Below are 22,634 nucleotides of genomic sequence, written 5' to 3'. Positions count from 1 at the left end.
TAAACAAGAGCCGAAGGGCCTAGGCAGAGCAGTGTGGGTGTGAGTGGTCCTTCAAGCGAGCACGTCTCCTTCATTCTTATTCTGCTTATTCTCTCCCAGAGATGCCGAGGCTGACGGGGCAGCATTTCAGCTCAATGTCCTCTATCTCTCTCTCTCTCGCTCTCGCTCTCGCGCGCTCTCTCATCCCGTCCCTCATGTCTACTGTCGGCTTGACATCCATTCAGCTACGGGATGTGTGTCTGAACTGAGGATTGTGCCGCTACGTCTAAGGATTAGCTGGGTATCTATTTTCCACTGCGTATTAGAATCTGTGCGCCTTTGTGTGTGCAGACGCTCTCCATTAGGAAGCGTTATTATTTTTCTGGCAGATTATTAATTGGTTTGCAGCACTGCCTGGAGGATCAGCAGGGGTGTATTTGTGGATTGACAAGTTATCTCTTGTGTACAGATGACAATGTTTTTAAAACTAATCCTTTTCACACGGATCCGCAAAAAATATTAAAAATGCTGTATTCTGCTGCCAGGCCAGTAGTTGGCGATGTGACTTCGTAAAGAAACACTACGGGCCCTATCTTGCACCCAGCACAATTGACTTTGTACACCGACGCATGTATCATTCCTATTTTGCACCCGACGCACAGCAGACTTTTCCCTCCACAGACGCACGTCGGTAAATTAGGGAGTGAACTTGCGCTCGTGGGGGCGGTTCAGCCAAAAGAGGAGGCGTGTTCCGGCGCAAACGTTCCCTGGTGCTATTTTGCAGTTTTAGAAAACAATTCCTCCACTGACCAGGAAAAACCTAGTCTAAAGTCAGTGGTGTGTTGCGCGTGTTATTCATAAGGTATTTTAAGCGCGCATGCTTAGCCATAATGTAGCGTGTGCACAACGCGCATACACTTTGATTCTCTCATCTACACAGACGCAGCAGTTTTCATTTTTGCAAATCATACATTATTACAAGGATAAATATTAACACATGAGGGACATCATTGTTGTGTCCATGAAGATGTGAAAAAATAAATCTAGCTTACATTTACCCAAATTATTATACGCCTGTTTAACCGAAGCTAATTTGTGTGGTTTCTCCCATCCCCAATGTCACTTCTCTGTCTTTTACGAGAACGTCGGTCTCCTCGGCTGTGAACCGCTCCTGGTGTGCGCCTAGCAAATCCGTCATGGAACAAGCGCGTCTACTCTTAAAGGGAATGTGAGATGATGCTCTGATTGGTTTATTTCACGTTACGCCCAAACCACACCTATGAACAATGAAGCTACTTCAGACCAACCCATTTTAGATTTGCATCAGGTGCAAGAGTCATCAGTCCTTTAAAGGAACACTACACTTTTTTTTGGAAATGGGCACATTTTCCAGTTCCCCTCGAGTTAAACAATTGAGTTTTATCGTTTTCGAATCCATTCAGCCGATCTCCGGGTCTGGTGGTAGCACTTTTAGCATAGATCATTGAATCTGATTAGACCGTTAGCATCTCTCTCAAAAAAATGGCCATAGAGTTTCGATATTTTTCCTATTTAAAACTTGACCCTTCTGTAGTTACATCGTGTACTAAGAAAATACATACAGAAAATGAAAAGTTGTGATTTTCTGGGCCAATATGACTAGGAACTATACTCTCATTCCTGCGTAATAATCAAGGAGCTGTGCTGCCGTACCAGCAGCGCAATATTACAAACTTAGTGCCGGTCACGTTGGAAGTTTTCTAGCTGGGGACTATTTTCAGGCGCTGCGTAATATCATTGCGCTGCTGGTACGGCAGCAGTTCCTTGATTATTACGCAGGAATGAAAGTATAGTTCCAAGTCATATCGGCCTAGAAAATCGCAACTTTTAATTTTCTGTCAGTCTTAGTACACGATGTAACTACAGAAGAGTCAAGTTTTAAATAGGAAAAAAATTGAAACTCTTTGGCCATTTTTTTTGAGAGATATGCTAACGGTCTAATCAGATTCAATGATCTATGCTAAGCTATGCTAAAAGTGCTACCGCCAGACACGGAGATCGGCTGAAAGAATTCGAAAACGGTAAAACTCAACTATTTAACTCTAGGGGAACTGGAAAATGAGCCTATTTCCAAAAAAAGTGAAGTGTTCCTTTAAATGCTTATTGAGTTCAATTAATCAGCGGACATTATTCGGAAGAAAGAATAACATAATTTTTAACCTGATCTGAATGCAAAAACATTCGGCCTCTGAAACAATCATTCTGATTTTGCAATCAATGCTACACAGACAGGGAAAAATAATATTAGGCAGACAGATTTTTACTGGTTCATTTTATAACTTATGCAAAACTCTCCGGCCTGATAACTACAGTGTTGTGGGTGGTTGCCAAGACAGTTAAAGAGGGGGTAAAATACTTAGTTTCAGTCAATCTCATGTTAATCTTGAGTACCTATAGAGTAATAGTGCGTCCTTAATATCTCCAAAAAGTCTTTAGTTTCATCATATTTATAAAATAAAAATACAGCTTTCCGATTCTAACCGGAAAAAGCCGAGGTCCTTGATTCTGGGCGTGGGCGGAGCTATAGAGTCAAGCGGGAGCGCCCGGGAAGGTTTGCTTATTATCGATCGTGGTGCGGTATGCCATATTACTATATATATTTGGTTTGCAAATCCAGCGACGACCTGGGTCTTGTTAATAAAACATTCGTCACTGAAATCTTCACTCAATCTTCAATCGCGCCTTATAAATCAGCCTCAATTATCACCCCGCAAGAACAATTACAGCGCTTTACAACTATAGAACAAAAAGAGCTAAATAAACTTATCACTTCATCTAAAACAACAACGTGCTTATTAGATCCTATACCAACTAAACTACTGAAAGAAGTGTTACCTGTAGTGGAAGAGCCTCTACTCAATATTATTAACTCGTCTCTATCTTTAGGTCACGTTCCAAAAACATTTAAACTGGCAGTTATAAAACCACTCATTAAGAAACCACAATTAGACCCACATAATCTAGCAAATTATAGACCCATTTCAAATCTTCCATTTATGTCTAAAATATTAGAAAAAGTTGTGTCCGCTCAACTGTGCTCTTTTTTGCAAGAAAATGACATCTATGAAAAGTTTCAGTCTGGATTCAGGCCGCACCATAGCACTGAAACTGCGCTCGTTAAAATCATTAATGATTTACTTTTAGCTTCGGACCAAGGCTGTATCTCAATACTAGTTTTACTTGATCTTAGTGCTGCGTTCGATACTATAGATCACACAATACTCTTAGATCGACTACAAAATTATACTGGCGTTCAAGGACAAGCATTAAGCTGGTTTAGATCATACTTATCTGACCGCTACCATTTTGTCTATTTAAATGGAAAAAAATCGATCATAACTTCAGTAAACTATGGAGTGCCGCAGGGATCTGTGCTAGGCCCTCTATTATTCTCAATATATATGCTGCCACTTGGAAATATTATAAGGAAACATGGAATTAGTTTCCATTGTTATGCTGATGACACTCAATTATATATTTCATCACGGCCGGATGAAAACGCTAAATTATCAAAATTGACAGAGTGTGTTAAAGATATAAAAGATTGGATGACGCGTAATTTTCTTCTATTAAATCCAGACAAGACGGAGGTACTACTCATCGGTTCAAAAAACCGCCCACAAAACCTCTCACAATACAACTTTAACATAGTAGGATGTCCTGCTACTTTATCCTCTACAGTAAAAGACCTGGGTGTCATACTAGACTGCGACCTGTCTTTTAAAAATCATATTTCATATGTTACAAAAACGGCATTTTTCCACCTTAGAAACATTGCTAAGCTACGTAATATGCTATCAGTTTCTGATGCAGAAAAGTTAGTTCATGCATTCATGACCTCGAGACTAGATTACTGTAATGCTCTATTAGCTGGTTGTCCTGCATCCTCAATAAACAAGCTACAGTTAGTCCAAAATGCAGCCGCTAGAGTTCTTACCAGATCAAGAAAATATGATCATATAACACCTATCTTATCATCACTACATTGGTTACCTATAAAGTTCCGTATTAATTATAAGGTATTGTTACTGACTTATAAAGCCCTAAACGGCTTAGCTCCAGTTTATTTAACGGATCTTCTATCGCCCTATAATCCATCGCGCTCTTTAAGATCGCTAAATTCGAGGCTTTTGGTTATACCTAGGATATCTAAGTCCACCAAAGGAGGGAGAGCATTCTCACATTTAGCTCCAAAACTCTGGAATAGCCTTCCTGATACTGTTCGTTGCTCAGAGTCGCTCTCCCAGTTCAAAACTAGATTAAAGACGCATCTCTTTAACCAGGCATTCATATAAATGTTTTAATCTTACAGTTAAATCCGGCCTCTAGTTCATAACCGCCAGAGGAGAACTGGCCCCCGACTGAGCCTGGGTTCTCCCAAGGTTTTTTTTTTCTCCATTAGGTCACCTGATGGAGTTTTAGGTCACCATTAGGTCACCTGATGGAGTTTTTCGTTTCCTTGCCACTGTTGCCTTTGGCTTGCTCAGTTGGGGATATTCAATTTAATGAATCAATCAATATTACTATTGATTAGCATTACCAAACATGGACGTTTTATTATTATTTTAATTTAATACTGTGAAGCTGCTTTGATACAATCTGCATTGTGAAAAGCGCTATACAAATATTCTTGACTTGAAATGACCAGAACACAAAACCGCACTTGCCACACTCCTTTGCTGTCCCGGAAATACAAACTGCATCCACTGTTCCAGTAACTTAACACTGGGTTCTTTGGGAAGCTGAACAAGGTAAACTTTCCCTCACATCCCAAAACACACTTTTTTGGAGACATTCTTGACATCAACCATTTCTATTTAGCGCTGCTGATGATGATTTCCGGTAGTAGCGCGTCGATGCATAGATATTATATAGAGATATATGATGTCTATGCGTCGATGAGCGCGGTCTTTCTCTCCTCTGGTCGACGAGTGCGTGAACGCGCTTTTCCGAGAGCAATGCTCATATAAGGAGTTCCACTCTGGTCTACGTCATTAGATCTACGATAGAAAAAAACCAGCCGAAACGTGTTGCAATCCGGAAGTATGATTTTCAGCACAGAAATTCTCTGTTATTCGTTCAAAATAACTTTTCAAACTTTGGCCATTATTAGCATGAGAATCCATCTCTTTAACACTGTAAACAACTCTGAATACATGAAACACCATTGTACCCCCCCTTTAACTGTATTCAATGCAGTTTTATCGTCCAACATATTAAAATCAAAAAGTGTTAAATTAAACGCATAGGATTAGGGATTTCACTTAGCAAACACTAGTAACAATTATCACAACCCAATAATTCCCAAGATTCAATCAAATCCTAATGGATAAAATAAAGTTCGTCCTGCACTATTTCCCACTGAATACTCTTTTTTTCGCAATGCAACACTGATATAATGTAAAACTAACAGTGCAACAAATAAAGTAATGTTTTGTTTTGTTTTTTAACAACAATAAAATACATAGTAATGTGTTGGAAAATCAAAGCCAAAATCACCCTTTTCCCCACCCTTTATCTGCCAAACCTCCCACCCAAATGCACCAAGAACAAACAGAAATCACAAGACCAACTCCCTGCTTAATTAAGTTGTCTTAATAGTACATTTATTTGAACATGATATGTTAATATGTTCCACTTGGCTGCATACGACACCAAGAGACCACAATCCTCTTTTGTTTTGATCATTTAATGAGGGGGAACATTCCTTCTTTATTTGCTAGCGGAGCGACGGCAGGGAATATGATAAAAAATGCAACTGGGAGTCTACGCAGCAGAGATCCCCCTGCAGTTACTGTAGCTTTCAGTACTTGCAATGACTCGTTCTAGAAAACAACCTCCAGAAGAGTTTCCTAAGACAAGCTCATACAAGAAAGCTCCGGGATTTTTATCTCAAAAAAATAACGAGCGCCGTCGAAGGAGGATCTCAGACAACAAGAACATCTTGGTTGTGTCTGTGGAAACATTCTGTATATGTCAAAGTAAATGTTTTCATAGTGCAGTGTGATTCCAAGACTGCTGACAGTCTCATTCAGTGTTATTCAACAAAGGAAGTCGGTCTTTATTCCAATGTTTGCTGTCGTCTTCATCTGCCTCTCCAACGACCTTCACTGCTACAATAAAACGTGCCTCCACACTCTCCAGTTCACACAACAGCCTCTCAAACTGCTTCCGGGAATCGTTCCAAACAGTTGAAGCAAAGAGTGTTGGAACAAAGACTGCATTTTTTTACAGCATTAAAAGGATAGTTCAATGTCATTAATTACAAACCCTCATGTAGCTCTGAACCCGTAAGACCTTCGTTCATCTTTGAAAAACAAATTAAGTTTTTCCCTTCATTGAAAGCTACACAACAACCACTCTGATGCTTCAAAAAGAGATCCTAAAACGAATCCCTAAGAATTGAGCCGGAAGAGACACGATCACTTTATGACGAACATATTGAAAGTAGGGTTTTTATACACATATAAACATTGATCAGCGAATATAAACAGTAGCTCAACCGAACCTGCTTAACGCACGAGAACAAACCTCTTTCTGACGCTCAAACTGCTGCGTAACACGAGAATGAACCTCTTTCGCTCTCACACGTTAAGCAAACATGTTTGAGCTTCCGTTTACGCTGATGAATGTTTATATGTGAATAAAAGCCTAAATTCAATCTGTTCATCATATAAAGTGATCGTGTCTCTTCAGAAAATTTGGACTAAACTGCTCAATTGACCCTTCGCAGGGAGCTTGATTGACAGGTGATCTGACCAATCATACTTCGCCATCTGTCATTTTGTCCGACAAAGCAGTCAGGAGAGTTAGTAGAGTAACATGGGAGGATTTGAACTTGAGAAGCGAAGTGTACTGACGTCTTTCCACGGTTAAAACAACATTCCTTCTGATGTTCATTCATGTTTATTTGATGCTATAAATGAACTAGAAGGACGAGATGATCGGTTCACAAGCAGCTTTAACTGAGGCGACACAGCGATCTGTCAGACACATTAAAGAGCCACAAAACGGTATTTATTGTTTAAATTTCTTTTTAAAAAAGGACCAAATTTGACAGGTGTGACTGTTTATTATGTTTAATATCAAAAGTAACCGAAAAGTAAGCTGGTCTGTCAGCGTGTTGTCAGTGTCCTCTCTGCTCCGCGATGTGTTTTTCACTGCGTGAGAACATGGTGTGGCGTGAGAGCGACGTAGCTTGTCGGACATAGCAACAGTAACTAAGGGGGGCGGGTCTTTGCGAACGGATTAGTTTTACAATCTTACGTCAAAGTGGTAGTTGCATAGCTGTATTTGGAGGGACAGAAATCACTCAGATTTCATAAATTACTTCATTTGTGTTCTGAAGATGAACGAAAGTCTTACAGTTTGAAATGAAATGATGGTGAGTAATTAATGACAGAATTTACATTTTTGGGGTAATTATCCCTTTAATGACATTCGAAAGAATCAATCTTAAGAACATAAACCATGTTCTACCTGGATAAAGCCCCACTGGAAAACATTTTTTACTTAGACCAGAATGAATTCCAATGCTGGTTTTGTACTGGATTCACAGGTTCATCAGCATGGTCTTACTGGTGAATCTGGTTTTCAAATGAATCCAAGAGTACAGCACCCAGAACACTTGCTGACCAGCCATGATGCTTTCTTTTTTTCAGCAAATGAGTGAAAAAAAAAAAAAGCGCCACCTAAGCCAATTTGAACTTACAGAGCGTATAATTGTACACTGCTTGGTCAATGTTTTTTTGTTTTTTTTGTCTATGCATTAATGACAAAGAAGTTCAGCTGTACCTTCAGCCTTTCAGAAACTCCATCAGTCACACTGATAGTGAACTCCTCCACCTTCGGCACCTTCAGCTTGGCCTTGTTCTTCTGCTCCGTCTGATACTCAGTCCGTGTCTTCACCACCACCTGCGAAGAGAGGGTTTAACCATCAAAACCACTTAATGCAAACAGTAAATTCCCTTAAGATCAAAGTTTGATAATAACTGTACCATGAAGCCAGTACCTTCCAATCAATAATGCCCATAATCATGTTAGGCCTCCCTCATGATAAAACTACATGCTGGTTCTTAAATCGCTCCTAATCACTGATCCTTCAGACACGGTGCGATAACAATGACTTCCAATAACTCCGTCGCAATTGGCCTTTTTTTTTTTTTTAATCAAGCCTATTCCCACAACAGCACTCAATCGTGAGTCAAATCAGACTGGGTAGATCACATTGCATCCCAGATGACAAAAAAAACAACAACAAAAAACATGCTTAAAATCCATTCAGACCAGTTTCAAACTGAAACTTAATCTGATTTTAAACCACATACAGGTGAAACTAATATATTATATAGACTCATTATATGCAAAGTGAGATATTTCAAGCCTTTAATTGTTAAAATTTTGATGATTATGGCTTACAGCTTATGAAAACCTTTTCACAATATTCTAATTTTGAATTTGGGGTTTTCATAGCCTGATGATTATATCCAATTTATAACAAATAAAGGCTTGAAATATCTCACTTTGCATGTAATGAGTCTATATAATATATTAGTTTCACCTTTTAAGTTGAATTACTGAAATAAATGAACTTTTGCACCATATTGTCGAGGTGGGATATATGCGTCCTAACTGGGTTGGATTTCAAGTGTTCAAATTCCAAGCGGATTTGACTTGGATATGCATATTTTTTAATTGCAGTATTGCAGTTCAGTGAATTCCTCATTCTGTCTTACAATTTAAATTCCAACTAATGAATGGAGGCAACCCTGTCTGATGTGAGATGACAGATGGAGGAATAACACGTCTCAGCGCTTGACCTCCGTTTCCTGCCACCTTACTTTCTAGAAACCCTGGAGTTGATGAAGTCTAATGTCCACTGGATGAAGCTCAACCACTTGTCCTGAACTCTGCAATTACTGCTTATCTGTCTCCTTCCCAAACCCTCTGACATTTCATTTTCCCCCTGAATAACCATCTTGTCTGCTTCCATTTCTCTCTCCTTCTGATCTATGTGAGGCATTCTGTTATCGCTAGGATTGTTATTCGGTTTTTGCTCTCCCCCAGAATGCAACCTCTGCCTCCAGGCAAGGTTGCGCATTGTCTTTTTAGCTGCTGATCCAAGCCGTCGATAGTGTCAACACCAGGGACTACTGTGCATCCGAATGGATTGATCCTCTCCCGTATGAGTGCTGTACTGGTATGCTGATATGACAACCTTGAATGAAAAATGCTTTGAATAATGATGAGATGCTGATGGTGACATGCAGCTTGTGATTTATGCATGCAAATATCAGATGATGAATTTGGTGGTCAGATTATAAATGGAATGGTTTCGAGATTCTGGATAACGAAGACATCCTGACCATGTTTTTCCATACACAAGTCCCCTTGGGAAACATTTTTAAAAGCTGAAAAAATTAAGAACATAAAAAAAGCATCTACAGTGGTCCCACAACTAAATGCTCGGTTTACCTTATCTTCGAAACATCTTAACTTAGATATATGAAAATTAAATCCATATTTTTTGTTCCTCAGATATGGTGCCCAATGAGAATAACTCACTATTGTATTAATTTAATGAATCTACACACCTCATTACAGTACATAAATGTAATTCTTCAAAGAGTGAGTTCTTAACTTGGCTCATTTAAAATAAATAATGTTAAGACAGCTTTTAAATAATTTGCAGTCATTACAGCCTGATTGCTATCTGCAAACCTCTAGAGAAAGATAATGATTTCCCGCAGGGCTGATCCTTGTCCTGCTTTAAGACTTTAATGTCAGCATGAAATATTAATGATTTTTACATTGTACAAGTTTATGTGACAGAATTGCATCAAGTGCATACATTACAGCAACTTCGCATGCTAGATTCTCTGCTTACAATGCTTATAATTTGCTTTCAACCTTCTGGACAAATTATTCCATTGGTTTTTTTTCTTTTTCATTTTTACCAATCGAGTGATCTTACTATCTCAGAGGTATTATTTTGGTCATTTAAGTACCATATTGTCTCTCTCTCTCTCTCTCTCTCTCTAGTATATAAAAGAGATGTGTGTATGTGTGTGTATATATATATATATATATATATATATATATATATATATATATATATATATATATATATATATATATTTATATATATATATATATATATATATATACATATATATATATATATATATATATATATATATATATATATATATATATATATATATATGCACATGTATATATAGGATTATTGGTCAATGATCTTCTTTTGGAAAAACAATATTATTGGGTGTTGGTAGAACGCTTTGAAAAATTTGTATAAGACAAAATCAGTCATCTTTCTGACTGAGGCTAGGGCCATTATTCTGATAAAATACCCCTTCTCATTCCTCTTATTTATTTATAATTGCAATCTCAATTTTGTTAATTACATATGAACTATACTGAAATATGATCATTGTCCTACAAGGCCCCTAAGCCCACGTCATTGGATATAAACATTAAACCAAGATATTTTTTTAGCAGACTTTAGAAATATGATGGTCTAGAAAAGAAAATTAATTAAAAAATATATATTTGTTTTTTCATATAGTAATTAATTTCAGTGCCTAACATCAAGAACTATAGCTAAAAAACGAAGCTGTAAAATAATATAACTAATACATTTGCAAGAGAAAAATTAATTTTGCATGACATTTTTGTCCACAATAATGATCTAGTACACATAAATACACAATGTTCTGCCTGTTTACTAATGCCTAGTCTCTCTGAGAGCCACTAGCATCCACAAGGAGAAAAGAAAAGGCTCACCAGGTGGCATAGACATGTTAGTAATCCAACACATCCTCTTCACCTCTAAGCCGGCATTAAACAGCCTCCATATGACAGCCGAGATAAAAGATAAAATGGCTTTTTCTCTTTGTCATGCGGGCCAATAAACCACCCAAAGGGGTTGGGGTTGGCATGGGGTGCAATCCTTAGAATATAACAGTCTGTGCTTTTGTGACTGGCTCGCGCACAGGTTTTTGGGCAGAGTGACAGGACACTTCATTTAGCAGGTGCAAAAAATGATTGCGCCATCCTCAGCAGAATCCCAAATGAGGGCCGAAGCACCACTCACAGAAAGTGTCACATCTCGAGCCCTGATGCACACCGTTGGCAACCCGACCAGAAAAGCAGAGGATTGTACCGGCATGTTTGGAGAAAACAGTGAAAGCTTTTTATATTGAGTAAAAAAACACACACACTCTGAATTTTAAATGATAAAATTGTGTTGTACATACTCAAAAGATTGAATTAAACAACAGCGTAATAAAAAAATTGGGTTAATACATAATTTGTTCTTGACACTAATGCCAGTTTGGAAGTCTAAATGACATTTTGCATTAGGTGAAGGATATATGTGTATGACCTGATGAGAGGCCAGGTCTGATGACCCTTAATATATAATACCTAAAAAAAGAAAGAAAGAAAATGTCCTTACCTTGTCTGGGGCTTGGTACTGAAGATTAGTAACATCCAAGGGCGTGATGAGGGGGACGTTTTGAAAGCCGTCCTCAACACTAACAGCTTTCGCTCCTTTGTCTTGTAGATTACTCCCCAGTTTAACCATCTTTAAAGGATTATTGCACTTTTCACCAGCCTATAAACGCAGAGGATTTTGAAAACACTTTTGAAATACCAATTTAGAATATAACAGCCTTGGCTCTATATCATATATCGACCACCTTTAATAATAAAACAAAAAATCTATAGGCAACACCTCTGGCACATCAATAAACCGCGCAGAGCTTCAGCACACGTTATATATCAAAGCGTTTGGTAAACACCTCACGCATGTCTGTCTGATGGCAGCCCGCACGCCAATGCTTTAAAACACACACACACCTCGCGCTTGTAAAGAGAAGTAAAGGATTGCGCATTGATCTTTGAGATTAAAAGGCAAAACACAGCACAGTTGAACTATATTGTCTAAAATGCAGGTGCCGAAACATCAGCCACAGCGCAAATAAAGCCTCCGCGCCCCTTTTATGGCTGGTTTACCAGTCACAACAATTTATCTCGCACCCAAACACACACGCGCTCGATGAAAAGATGTTTTATAAACGCGTACTCACCGAAAGCGGTCGACTTTCACGCTTTTTATGGGCTCAAAGACAGTTCAAATACGGGTCGTTGATTAGGGCAGGTGAAGCGTCGAGATGGAGATGCTGTATGTGTGTGTGTGTGAGTGAGTGAGTGAGTGAGTGTGTGTGTGTATGAGTGAGTGTGTGTGTGGCGCTGATGCGAGAGATGCAGATACTGACGGCCTCGCGCAGCATCCAAACCCTCGCTTACACTCAAGCCACTAGGGGGGATCTGAAAGAAACCCTACATTTGTTTTGCCCGACCCTTCGAAACCCTGAAGCTCAATGCCAGCCTACACACATTAGCTGACTTGTGTGCCATCTAGTGAAAAACTGAGAGAAGTGCATGAGGCATTTTCATTTAGGGTTCAAGCAGGCTAATATATTTTGTTTATCAAAAAGTAGTAAGGCCAAGGACACAAACTGTCTTTATAATAATAATAATAATAATAATAATAATAATAGGCTAAAACTTTTTTTTTTTACCCACAATTTTAATTCAGTCAATTTATCACCCTCATGTCGTTCCAAACCCATAAGCATGCATTCATTCATCGTTTTTTTTTTTTTTTTTTATGAAATCTGTCAGATTTCTGTCCCCCCATTGACAGCTACCACTTTGATGCTTCAAAAAGTTCATAAAGAGATCGCTGCTTAACGCGCGTGAACAAACCTCTTGCTGAAGCTCAAACTGCTGCTTAACACGAGAATAAACCTCATTCGTTCTCGCACGTCAAGCGAACATGATTGAGCTTCAGTTTACCACACCTAAAGTGTGTTGATGAATATTTATGTGAATAAAAGTTAAATCTCTAAATTAAATCTTATATAATCGAGTCTCTTCAGAAATTTTGGACTAAACTGCTCAATTGATATGGATTAGTTTTACGATCTCTTTTTTAAGCGTAAAATTGGTAGTTGCGTAGCTGTCAATGGAGGGACAGAAATCACTCGGATTTCATAAAAAATATCTTTATTTGTGTTCTGAAGATGAACGAAAGTCTTATGGGTTTGAAACGACATGAGGGCGAGTAATTAATGACAGAATTTTCATTTCTGGGTGAACTATCCTTTTTTTAAATCGGCAAACTGCTGCGTTGCTTGGTGGTATTATGAATTAGACTCTTATTTGGCAGATCTTGTTAATTAGTTGTTAACTAAATTAAAATTATTACCATTTCTTTTTTATTTAATTTTAATATTTATTATGATAAAATAGGCCTACACAAATACTCATTAAACATTTGCATGTAGGCCTATTACTAAAACAATAATATTTATCATGATAAATTCAAAGTAATTTAGTTTATTTGCCTATACTGCAAATGTAGGTCATTTACTGTTGCCAAGCAAAACTGGCACATTAACACAGAATTGAACTGATGCGCAGACACAGGTGGGCTTATAATCATCCAATCAGATTTTAGAGACTGTACCAATAAGAAAAATACCCTTAAGAAAAATGTGCTTTTCACTACTCCCATAGTGAGTGTGAGTGTGTGTGTGTGTGTGTGAGTGTGAGTGTGTGTGTGTGTGTGTGTGTGTGTGTGTGTGTGTGTGTGTGTGTGTGTGTTGCCCCATGCTGGTTTTACCCTGTGTGTCTGTGGGGTAAAAGTCACACATTACTGATAATAAATACTTAAGCTAAAATAATATGTTTTTAATAAGTTAATACTTGTTAATATTTTATATAAATAAAATATTTATTTTTTGTTCAATAAATATGTCATTAAAATATGTTAATATTAAAATATATTTTAAAAATGCAGAATTTTTTTTTAAAAGTAAAGATTCTGAAAGCATTGAAGGAGATCCCACAACATTTTAATATAGATTTACAGCAATAAATTATATTTTATTGTATGATTTTATATCATAAATTTAAATATGGTTTCATAATAAACATGGTGATTATCTCTAAGCTGGACATCCAACTTAATGTAGCCTAATAACATTTACCATGTCATGTCAAAAATGGAAAAGTCAGCCAGTTTATTATCATGTTTATTATCATGGTAATTATTGTGTCTTTCGCCCCGATAGCAGGGGCGCCTTTTACCCCAAATACCATACTTTTACATACTATTCTGTTATTAAAAAACAATATTCAATAATTTTAGCGATTCTCATTTGCTATTTAAATCTACAACATTTTGGAAAAAAAAAAATCAAATATTAGATAAAAGTAGTGCCCGCGATCACATCACGGATCAGACAAATTTTCACGTGTATCTTGAAAAGCGGATGTTTTGGAAAGTTTTTGTGCCATCTAGTGGTTTAGAGGGAAATAAAATCAAAGGAGCATTTTGCACCGTTGTCCCCTGTGTGTTGTGATGTGAAAGCTCACCAATTTGAACTAATTTAAACTTTCATTTGTTTCATAGCGCTTATTAAAATGGCAAAAGCCTTCCAAAGACATAGTTCCATACACATGGTAAAATGACTCAGTTATTAAATTATTAAGTGATAATTAATAATGTGTTCGTCAGTAGTTGATGGTATGCTATGTTGAATTGTTGGGGGGGGGGGGGGGGGAAACTCTTCCTAAAAGTGAAATGATGTGTGTAAATGCTGTGTGTGAAATTCCAATAAACATGTTTTTTATAACGTAAAAATTAAAAAGATGAAAATAAATGAGAGAGAATCAATATATTATTGTCATTGTGCGAATAATATCATGTTATAAATCAAAAAGTAGCCTATAGTATGATAATTATTTTAAAATGTAATTCAATCTAATTACAAGTACTTTTTGGAATCGGATTATGTAATCCAGATTACATGTAATCTTTACTACTCAGCACTGTCTGCAGGTTATATTTGTAGCCTCCTTAATTGAATTATATACCATGTCAATTTCATCTCCAGCCACGAGGGGGCATTATATATGTAGGCTATTATACCTGCCCTTGAACTAATACTGATACTTTCGGTCATGCATGGCACTGAAATCACCCATATTTAAAAATGCTTGAAGGTGGATGAGGTGCAACACCAACATTCATACGTGTTCATTTATTATATATCACAGCTGGATGCTGTAATATATGTAGTCCAGTAACCATAGAATTGTAATTAAATAAAAGACCAATCATGTGAACTTAATAAAGAGTACTTTCATGACAATGTTACAGAACACATTTAGGTAAAAAAAAAAAAAAAAAATCATTTTGTAATAATGTCAAATAGAAAGTTGTAGCCTAATTGAAAGAACATTTTAATTCATGTTTAAAGTCCCGCTGTAGTCAATAATTTTATCCCTACAAACTAATCTTCATGCCTTCAAATAGCCCGGATGTAACTCTACACCCTTCCCTCATTTACGTGAAACTATGAATATGCAAATTAGCCCCGCCTCCACTCACTCACTCACAGATCCACTCGACCGTTTTACAGAGGTAAATGCTGCACAATGATATCGCTCTTTACAACGTTGAACACATAACAGTAAATAATATGATTAGTCTTTTACTTGACTGTTATCAAACAGCTAATAATGTGTTGCTAATGTTACACAAGCCATGTTCCCGTTCGCATCTCAGAGTCTGACAATCATCAGAAACACTTTGAACAACTCAGAACGGCAGTGGAGAAAGACAAATTGTTATTAAATAGTTATTACATCGTAATAAACATCACAAACCCGCTAGTGCTAAATCTGCCCGATTTTTCATAAATAAAAAATATACTGGATATAATCTGGCTTATCTTGAGACTCCACTAGTTCGCTGGTAATGATATGCTAAAGCCCGCCGGCACGTTGATCTGATTGGTTACAAGGTAGTTTGTGACGCCAGCGATTTTAAACCATGTTTGATACGGTTAGTCCTCACTGGTACTTTATCTGGAATAATTGGGATATTATTTGTAGAAATAAGTAGTTTTTCCCAAACTGGGTTAAAAATAATTGTATTTTGGTTTCTCAATTAATCAATACTGATGGATACTTGTATTCAAATTCTGAGTTTTTGGACAAGTACAATATACCTGCTATTGCAATGGATGACATCCCTTATGGAGCAATAACTCTTCTCAGAGACTCCGCTAGATCCCATATTTATTTGTTAGCTCACCCTTTTGATTCAATGATTGGAAATATTAGTTTTTTTATCTAACTCTTCTAGTCGGAACAGAAGAATTAGACCGCTACAGTATTTCCAAATGAGATTGTTTCTCTCCCATACATTGTGTCGTAATGGAATGGCCAGTTAGTCAATATTCCGGAAGAAAGTGTGGACTTTGTCTTCTAAATATTTAATAACCAATAAGGTCAAGGATGTGTCTTACAAATTACTAAATCTTTTTTATCCTTTGAAGCTTTACTTTAAAAAGATGTTTCCTGATATTGACCCTTTATGTTCTTTTTGTGGTGCTGAACACGAATCTATTTCTCATCTCTTCTGGGAACGCACAAACACAAGTCTGTGGAAGGATTTCTGTATCTTTGCTCGCACAGAGTGTTTCTTTGTTATACAAAGATGTTGTATTTGGTCAGCACAACTTTGATAAAGACGAAAAGGACCAATATTTTTTGATAAACCTATTTATTTGTCTAGCGGATATTTTTTTTTTTTTTACATACATAAATGTACATTTCAGGGTGCTAAGCCCTATTTTTTTTTTTTTTAAGGAACTTAAATCTGGACACTCAGTACATCCAGCAACTCCAAAGCCTTTAAAACTGTCTCACTGTGTCATTTGCATGATATTCTCCTGACTTTTTTTTTTTGCACATGGTTTGTCTTAAAGCATATTAAAAACACCACATAGACATATGAACAACATTAAAAGCCTGATTTTCACCACACTTTATAATATTTTGTCGTGCTTTAAAGTACACTTATTTTGCTGTTTTGACTAACAGTCCAGCACACATATATTATATCTGATATTATATACTGATATTATATCTGATATTATTACATCTGATATTATATTCAAATTAGTTAATATATTATATAATATATTATTTAAATAAGTTAATATATTTAGCAACTTCATCTATACGAATGTGTAATTACAATATCTAATATACAACATGTGCGAGTTTCAATAGAAATGACATTAAAGTCGATTTTCAAAGTACATTCAACACTTTAACATGTCAATGACAAATAGAAATGATTACGGAATTACATATAAAGATGAACTTAAGTCCTACTTACAGTACGTGGGTTGAAAAAAGCACTCTTAAGTTCAACTTATTTAATTTATTATAAATGTAAACTACACTACATTGTCATTTGGTGTCCACAAACTTTTTTTTTTCTTCTCCCTTTAAAGTATGAGTCCTGTAAAAAGCACTCGTTTTAAAGTATGCTGAAGTGTACTTCTTTTTCACAAGGGAAGAATAAAGCATCCTTATTCATAGTGAAACTTTCATAGCAAAAGGGTGTGGCGTTGATGCACGTTCAACGGATTATCAATCTGTTTATCATCCAAATGATTTCAAATGAGTTCTGCGATTGAAACCGCTCGCCACTGAAGCACGGTTCCTGTCCCACAGTCTCACGGGGAGCAGATAACTCGACTGTGACCCGACTGCACTCAGTACTTAACCTTTGTTCCAGAGACGAGGGTGATCTCATCTCACTCTTTCTATTATTCTCCTGATCCTGTCGCTGGATATAGGGAGCAAGTGAGGCATGTTCAGTGTTTTATTAGAACGGATCAGAATATTCATTACCTCAGCGAGACGTAAACATACAGACAAAGACACTTCACTGAAACAGACGAAAACCTCACCGGGAAAATGACTTGATCTCCTGTGGAGTATTGAGGTGAAAAAAAAGCTGAGAATTAAAATAATGGTTAATAAAACCAAATTTTTGTGGACAAACTTGTTGTGCTTATCAACAGTTAGTAAATTTGTCCTCCTTGACATTTGCTTTTGATTTGTCTTTATTTTGATCATGTTAAATCATTTATAGGCTCATCTAGAAGACAGAGAACATTGTAGAATTGACATAAATAAAGACACTGCAAAATGGCAAATTTACATGAGGGTCAAATATGCTCACAACAAAATGACTAAGACAAAGAAATGTTAGACTAAGAACAATTAAATGCTTCTAAGTTCACGAGACAAAGACCTGTGTCTGTAACCGCAGCATCAGAGACAGCAGATGGTGCCACTGAGAACCTGGTGCATTACAACACTCAATCTAATAACAGAACAAAAGAAATAGTTACTGATGCTCCTGGAACTACACCCAGATTTCTAAAGTAATATACATTTATAAGATTTATTTTTTTAATTATTTTAATATGTTCCTTGGGGTTCACTTATAATGTTAATAAAAAAATGTGCACAAAAAAACATATATGTTATATAATATTTATATACATAAAACAATAATTGTCTACCTTCATTTTGATCCTTAACCTAAAATTATATATTTTTTTAAGGGGCAGATCCTTTAGCGGATTAATTCACCACAAAATGAAAATGATCCCATAATTTACTCACCCTCAGGCCATCCTAGATGTATATGACTTTCTTCATTCAGCCAAACACAATTGGAGATTTATTAAAACATATCCTGCCTTATCCAAGCTTTGTAATGGGAGTGAATGGTAACATTTTTGAAGCACAAATTTTCTGAAAACTCATAATAAAAGTAATCCATACGCCTCCAGGGGTTAATAAAGGCCTTCTGAAGCAAAGCCATGTATTTTTGTAAGAGAAATACTCATATTTATAACTTTATTAACCATAATCACTGGCTTCTGGTAACTGCCGTACGCGAGTCTAGTTCCGGCAGGAAGAGTGACACCTGACCCGACGCATGACGTATTGATGAACGCGGAGCGCAGAGGATTGAGCAAAACCAAACACCGGTTATGAATTAGAAGTCAAAAAAGATAATTTTTAAAGAGAAATGTGGGAGGAGCTTGAGTGTCGCCCAGCCCGGTTTCTCTGAACCGCGAGAGTCAACTACTCTTACTTACGCCACTCTAGGTCAGAGGTCATTCTTCGACTCGCATACGGCCGTTACCAGAACCCCGTGATTATAGTTTATAAAGTTATAAATATGAGTATTGTTCTTAGAAAAACGCATGGCTTCGCTTCAAAAGGCCTTTATTAACCCCATGGAGGCGTATCGGTTACTTTTATGATGGATGGATGCACTTTTTGGGATTAAAAAAAACGTACTTTCGTAACCTCGTATTAAGTAGCTACACAATGGGGACGCCATGTAAAACGCCGCACCATAAGTAACTGGCCGAACATGAAACTTAGGACCCCTGAGTCCACGAAACAAGCCAGAATACAAATGTATGTATATATATGCATAATATACTGATAAGACCGGACACCGTCGGGTCTGAATCAGGTATACAGTGATGCCACTAAGCTCATAACCCCAATAACGTACCAATAGACCAGAACCCTCGGGTCTAATACATGTATACTGGGACCAAAAACAGCCAGAGGATGGTTCATAGTAAGGGATAGTGTGCTTATAAACAGTGACTTAATCATACAGATAAGACCAGACTAGTCGAGTCTTAATCATAAGACCAGAATAGTCGAGTCTTAATCATACAGAAAGGACCTTCGCCTGCAGGGAAGGAACCTCCATGTTATAAAACCTCACAAAAGTGGAGGGCGAAGACCAGCCGGCTGCCGCACAAAATAATGTCCTGAATGGGAAACCCATAGGATCAAGCCCATGACAAGGCCATACCTCTAGTGGAATGGGCTCTGGTGCCTATATGGCAATCTTGGCCCACAGAGGCGTATGCCAGTGAGATGGCATCCACTATCCATCTGGACAACCTCTGCCTTATGACAGGAGCCCCTTTGGACCGGCCACCGAAGCAGACAAAGAGCTGTTCTGACTCCCTATAGGACGCGGAGCGCTCCAAATAGACCTTCAGAGCGCTGACAGGGCAAAGTAAATTAGCTTCCCCATCCCCATCGGAAGGGGGGAGAGCCAACAGTGAAATCACTTGTGCTCTAAACCGTGTAGAGAGCACCTTGGGCACATAGCCGTGCTTGGGTTTCAGAGTGACTTTAGTCACCTATACCAAACTCCAAACAGGAGGGGCTCACGGAGAGCGCCTGCAAATCTGCCACTCGCTTGATAGACGCCAGAGCCAACAGGAGAGCAGTCTTTAGCGAAAGCGGTTAGAGGTCAACCAACTAAAGTGGTTCAAATGGCGGATCCCTCAGGGCCCTAAGGACCGTGGAGAGGTCCCAAGGCGGTATAGAAGAAGGTCTGGAAGGATTTATCCTCCTAGATCCCTTCAGAAACCGCACGACCAAGTCATTCCTTCCCAGTGATTGGCCAGCCACCGGAGCATGATGAGCTGCTATGGCTGCCACATATACTTTGAGCGTGGACGGGGAACGACCCGCGTCCAGCAGCTCCTGTAAGAAGGAGAGTATCACTGATACCTCGCATGACTGGGGTTCAAAGTGTCTATCTGAGCACCAGCTGGAGAACCACTTCAAGGCGAAGAGGCGCCTGGTAGACGGGGCTCTAGCCTCAGAAATTGTGTTCAGGACCTTCTCATGGAGGTCCCGGGATACCCGTTGATGAGCCACACATGTAGGGACCATAAGACGGGACCGGGGTGCCAGATCGTCCCGTTCGCCTGTGTGAGGAGATCTTTCCTTAGAGGGACAGGCCATGGGACTTTGTCCACCATCTGAACCAGTTCTGGGAACCAAGGTCTGACTTTTTAAAGAGAGGGGCCACTAGGAGGACAGGGCATCCGCTCTTCCACACCCGTGTGATGACCTGGGGGATCATGGAAACGGGGGAAAACACATATGGGGGGAAACGCATACAGGGGGCAACTGGGCCAAGAATGGGCCAGCGCATCCCTGTCCTTTCGAAAAGAACACTGCGCAGTGAGAGTTGTTTCTTGATGCAAAAATGTCGACTTTGGCCTCGCCGAAAACACTCCGAGACCACTCGCCTAGGGGAGTGTTGTCTCGAGAAAGCATATCCACACCCATATTCTGAATGCCCGGGATATGTGCTGTTCTCAGAGAGCTCATTGTGCCCACAGAAGCAGATCTCTCGCCATGGAGTACAAGGTAACCCGACCTGAGACCGTCCTGGCGATTGATGTATGACACGACGACGTGTTGTCCGTGCGGACTAAGACGTGGTGTCCTTTGAGGTCTGACAGAAATGCTTTTAGGGCCAAACAAACTGCTGTCATTTCCAGGCATTTGATGTGTAAGCTCCGCTCTGTGCTCGATCAGAGGCCGGAGACAGGCTTGCACCCTCATGCAATGCACCCCAACCTTGGTTGGAGGTATCTGTGAAGACCACTTTCATTCTGGAGGCCACTCTCATGGTCACGCCCTCTTGGTATCAGCCCTGAGCCTGCCAGAGTATCAGGGTACGCAAAGAGCTGTGATTCGCCGTAATGCGCATGCTGCCCGACTGTCATTCATGGGCTGGCACGCGGCGTTTGAGCCAGTTCTGGAGCGGGCGCATATGCAGTAGTCCCATATAGAGTACTGGCGATGATGGCTACCATGAGACCGAGAAGTTTCTGAAACTCTCTGAGGGGAGTGCGTGCGCTCATTTTGAAGGAGGTTGTTAGCCGTTGTATAGAGAGTGTGCTCTAGTGTGAGACGCGCTCTCATAGTTGTAGTCTATAACTGTGCCCAGAAAGACCACATTCTGGCTGGGTGTTAGTGTGCTCTTGGATAAGTTGATGGCATTGAAAATGGCCAAGAATCAAATCCCTGTGTAACAACAGTTCAGCTCGCGACTGTTCCAGAATCAGCCAGTCGTCGAGATAATTCAGCACGCGCACACCCTGATGTGGAAGCACCGCGGCCATGCACTTCGTAAATGTACGGGGTGCTAAGGACAGGCCTAACGGTAGGACTATTGATAAGCCCGGCCCTTGAAGGCGAATCTCAAGAATGGCTATCTGGATGTGAAAGTATGCATCTTTCAGATCCACGGTTAAAAACCAATACCATGGGCGAACTTGCGCGAGGATTTGTTTGATAGTTAACATTTTGAACGCCCGTCTCATGAGGGCTTTGTTCAAATGTCCTAAATCTAGTATGGGTCTGATGCCAAGAAGAATGTCATATACGCATAGGATGGCTCGAGGGAGTAAATCACAGGCTAATTTTCATTCTTGGGTGAACTATCCCTTTAAGGCTTGTTAGTAAACGGCCACCGTTGAGATTGGCTAACGCATAGGAAACGTTGAGGAAACGGTATCAACGTCCACTCGCTATTGCACGCGAGGTTTTGAAAACATTATCCATATAAAAACCATAATTTTCAGATTCAACACTGCTGACGGCTTCACCGGTCATCTAAAGTTTCTCTGTGAACTCTCCATTACACTGTGCCTCGAGTACAAAACAAAATGCTCTGAACAAACATAATCCTCTGACGCGATCCGGGATGATATTAATTAATTCAGAGTAGCATCAATTGATGAAAACAGAGAATATCTGGAGGAGACTTGAGTATTTCAGGCAAAAAATGCAAAAAGTCCATG

At 38.8% G+C, this 22,634-nt stretch overlaps 1 protein-coding gene across 1 annotated transcript in view; it reads right to left on the bottom strand.

The window, feature by feature from the left end:
- nsg2 (neuronal vesicle trafficking associated 2) overlaps positions 1-12,355 on the bottom strand; it is a 44,023-nt gene extending 31,668 nt beyond the window's left edge. Inside the window, exons 1-3 of the mRNA XM_079586542.1 lie at positions 12,132-12,355; positions 11,498-11,656; positions 7,813-7,932 (exon numbers count right to left, since the gene is read on the bottom strand). Of these exons, the coding sequence (XP_079442668.1) occupies positions 7,813-7,932; positions 11,498-11,626 (249 nt within the window). The 5' untranslated portion in view covers positions 11,627-11,656; positions 12,132-12,355. The remainder of the gene's footprint in view (positions 1-7,812; positions 7,933-11,497; positions 11,657-12,131) is intronic.
- Positions 12,356-22,634: the final 10,279 nt, after the last annotated feature.

Source organism: Phoxinus phoxinus, assembly GCF_949152265.1.
Source record: "Phoxinus phoxinus genome assembly, chromosome: 17".
Lineage (NCBI taxonomy): Eukaryota > Metazoa > Chordata > Actinopteri > Cypriniformes > Leuciscidae > Phoxinus > Phoxinus phoxinus.
Note: the sequence above shows the minus strand (reverse complement) of the source record. Positions and strands in the feature narration are given on the sequence as shown.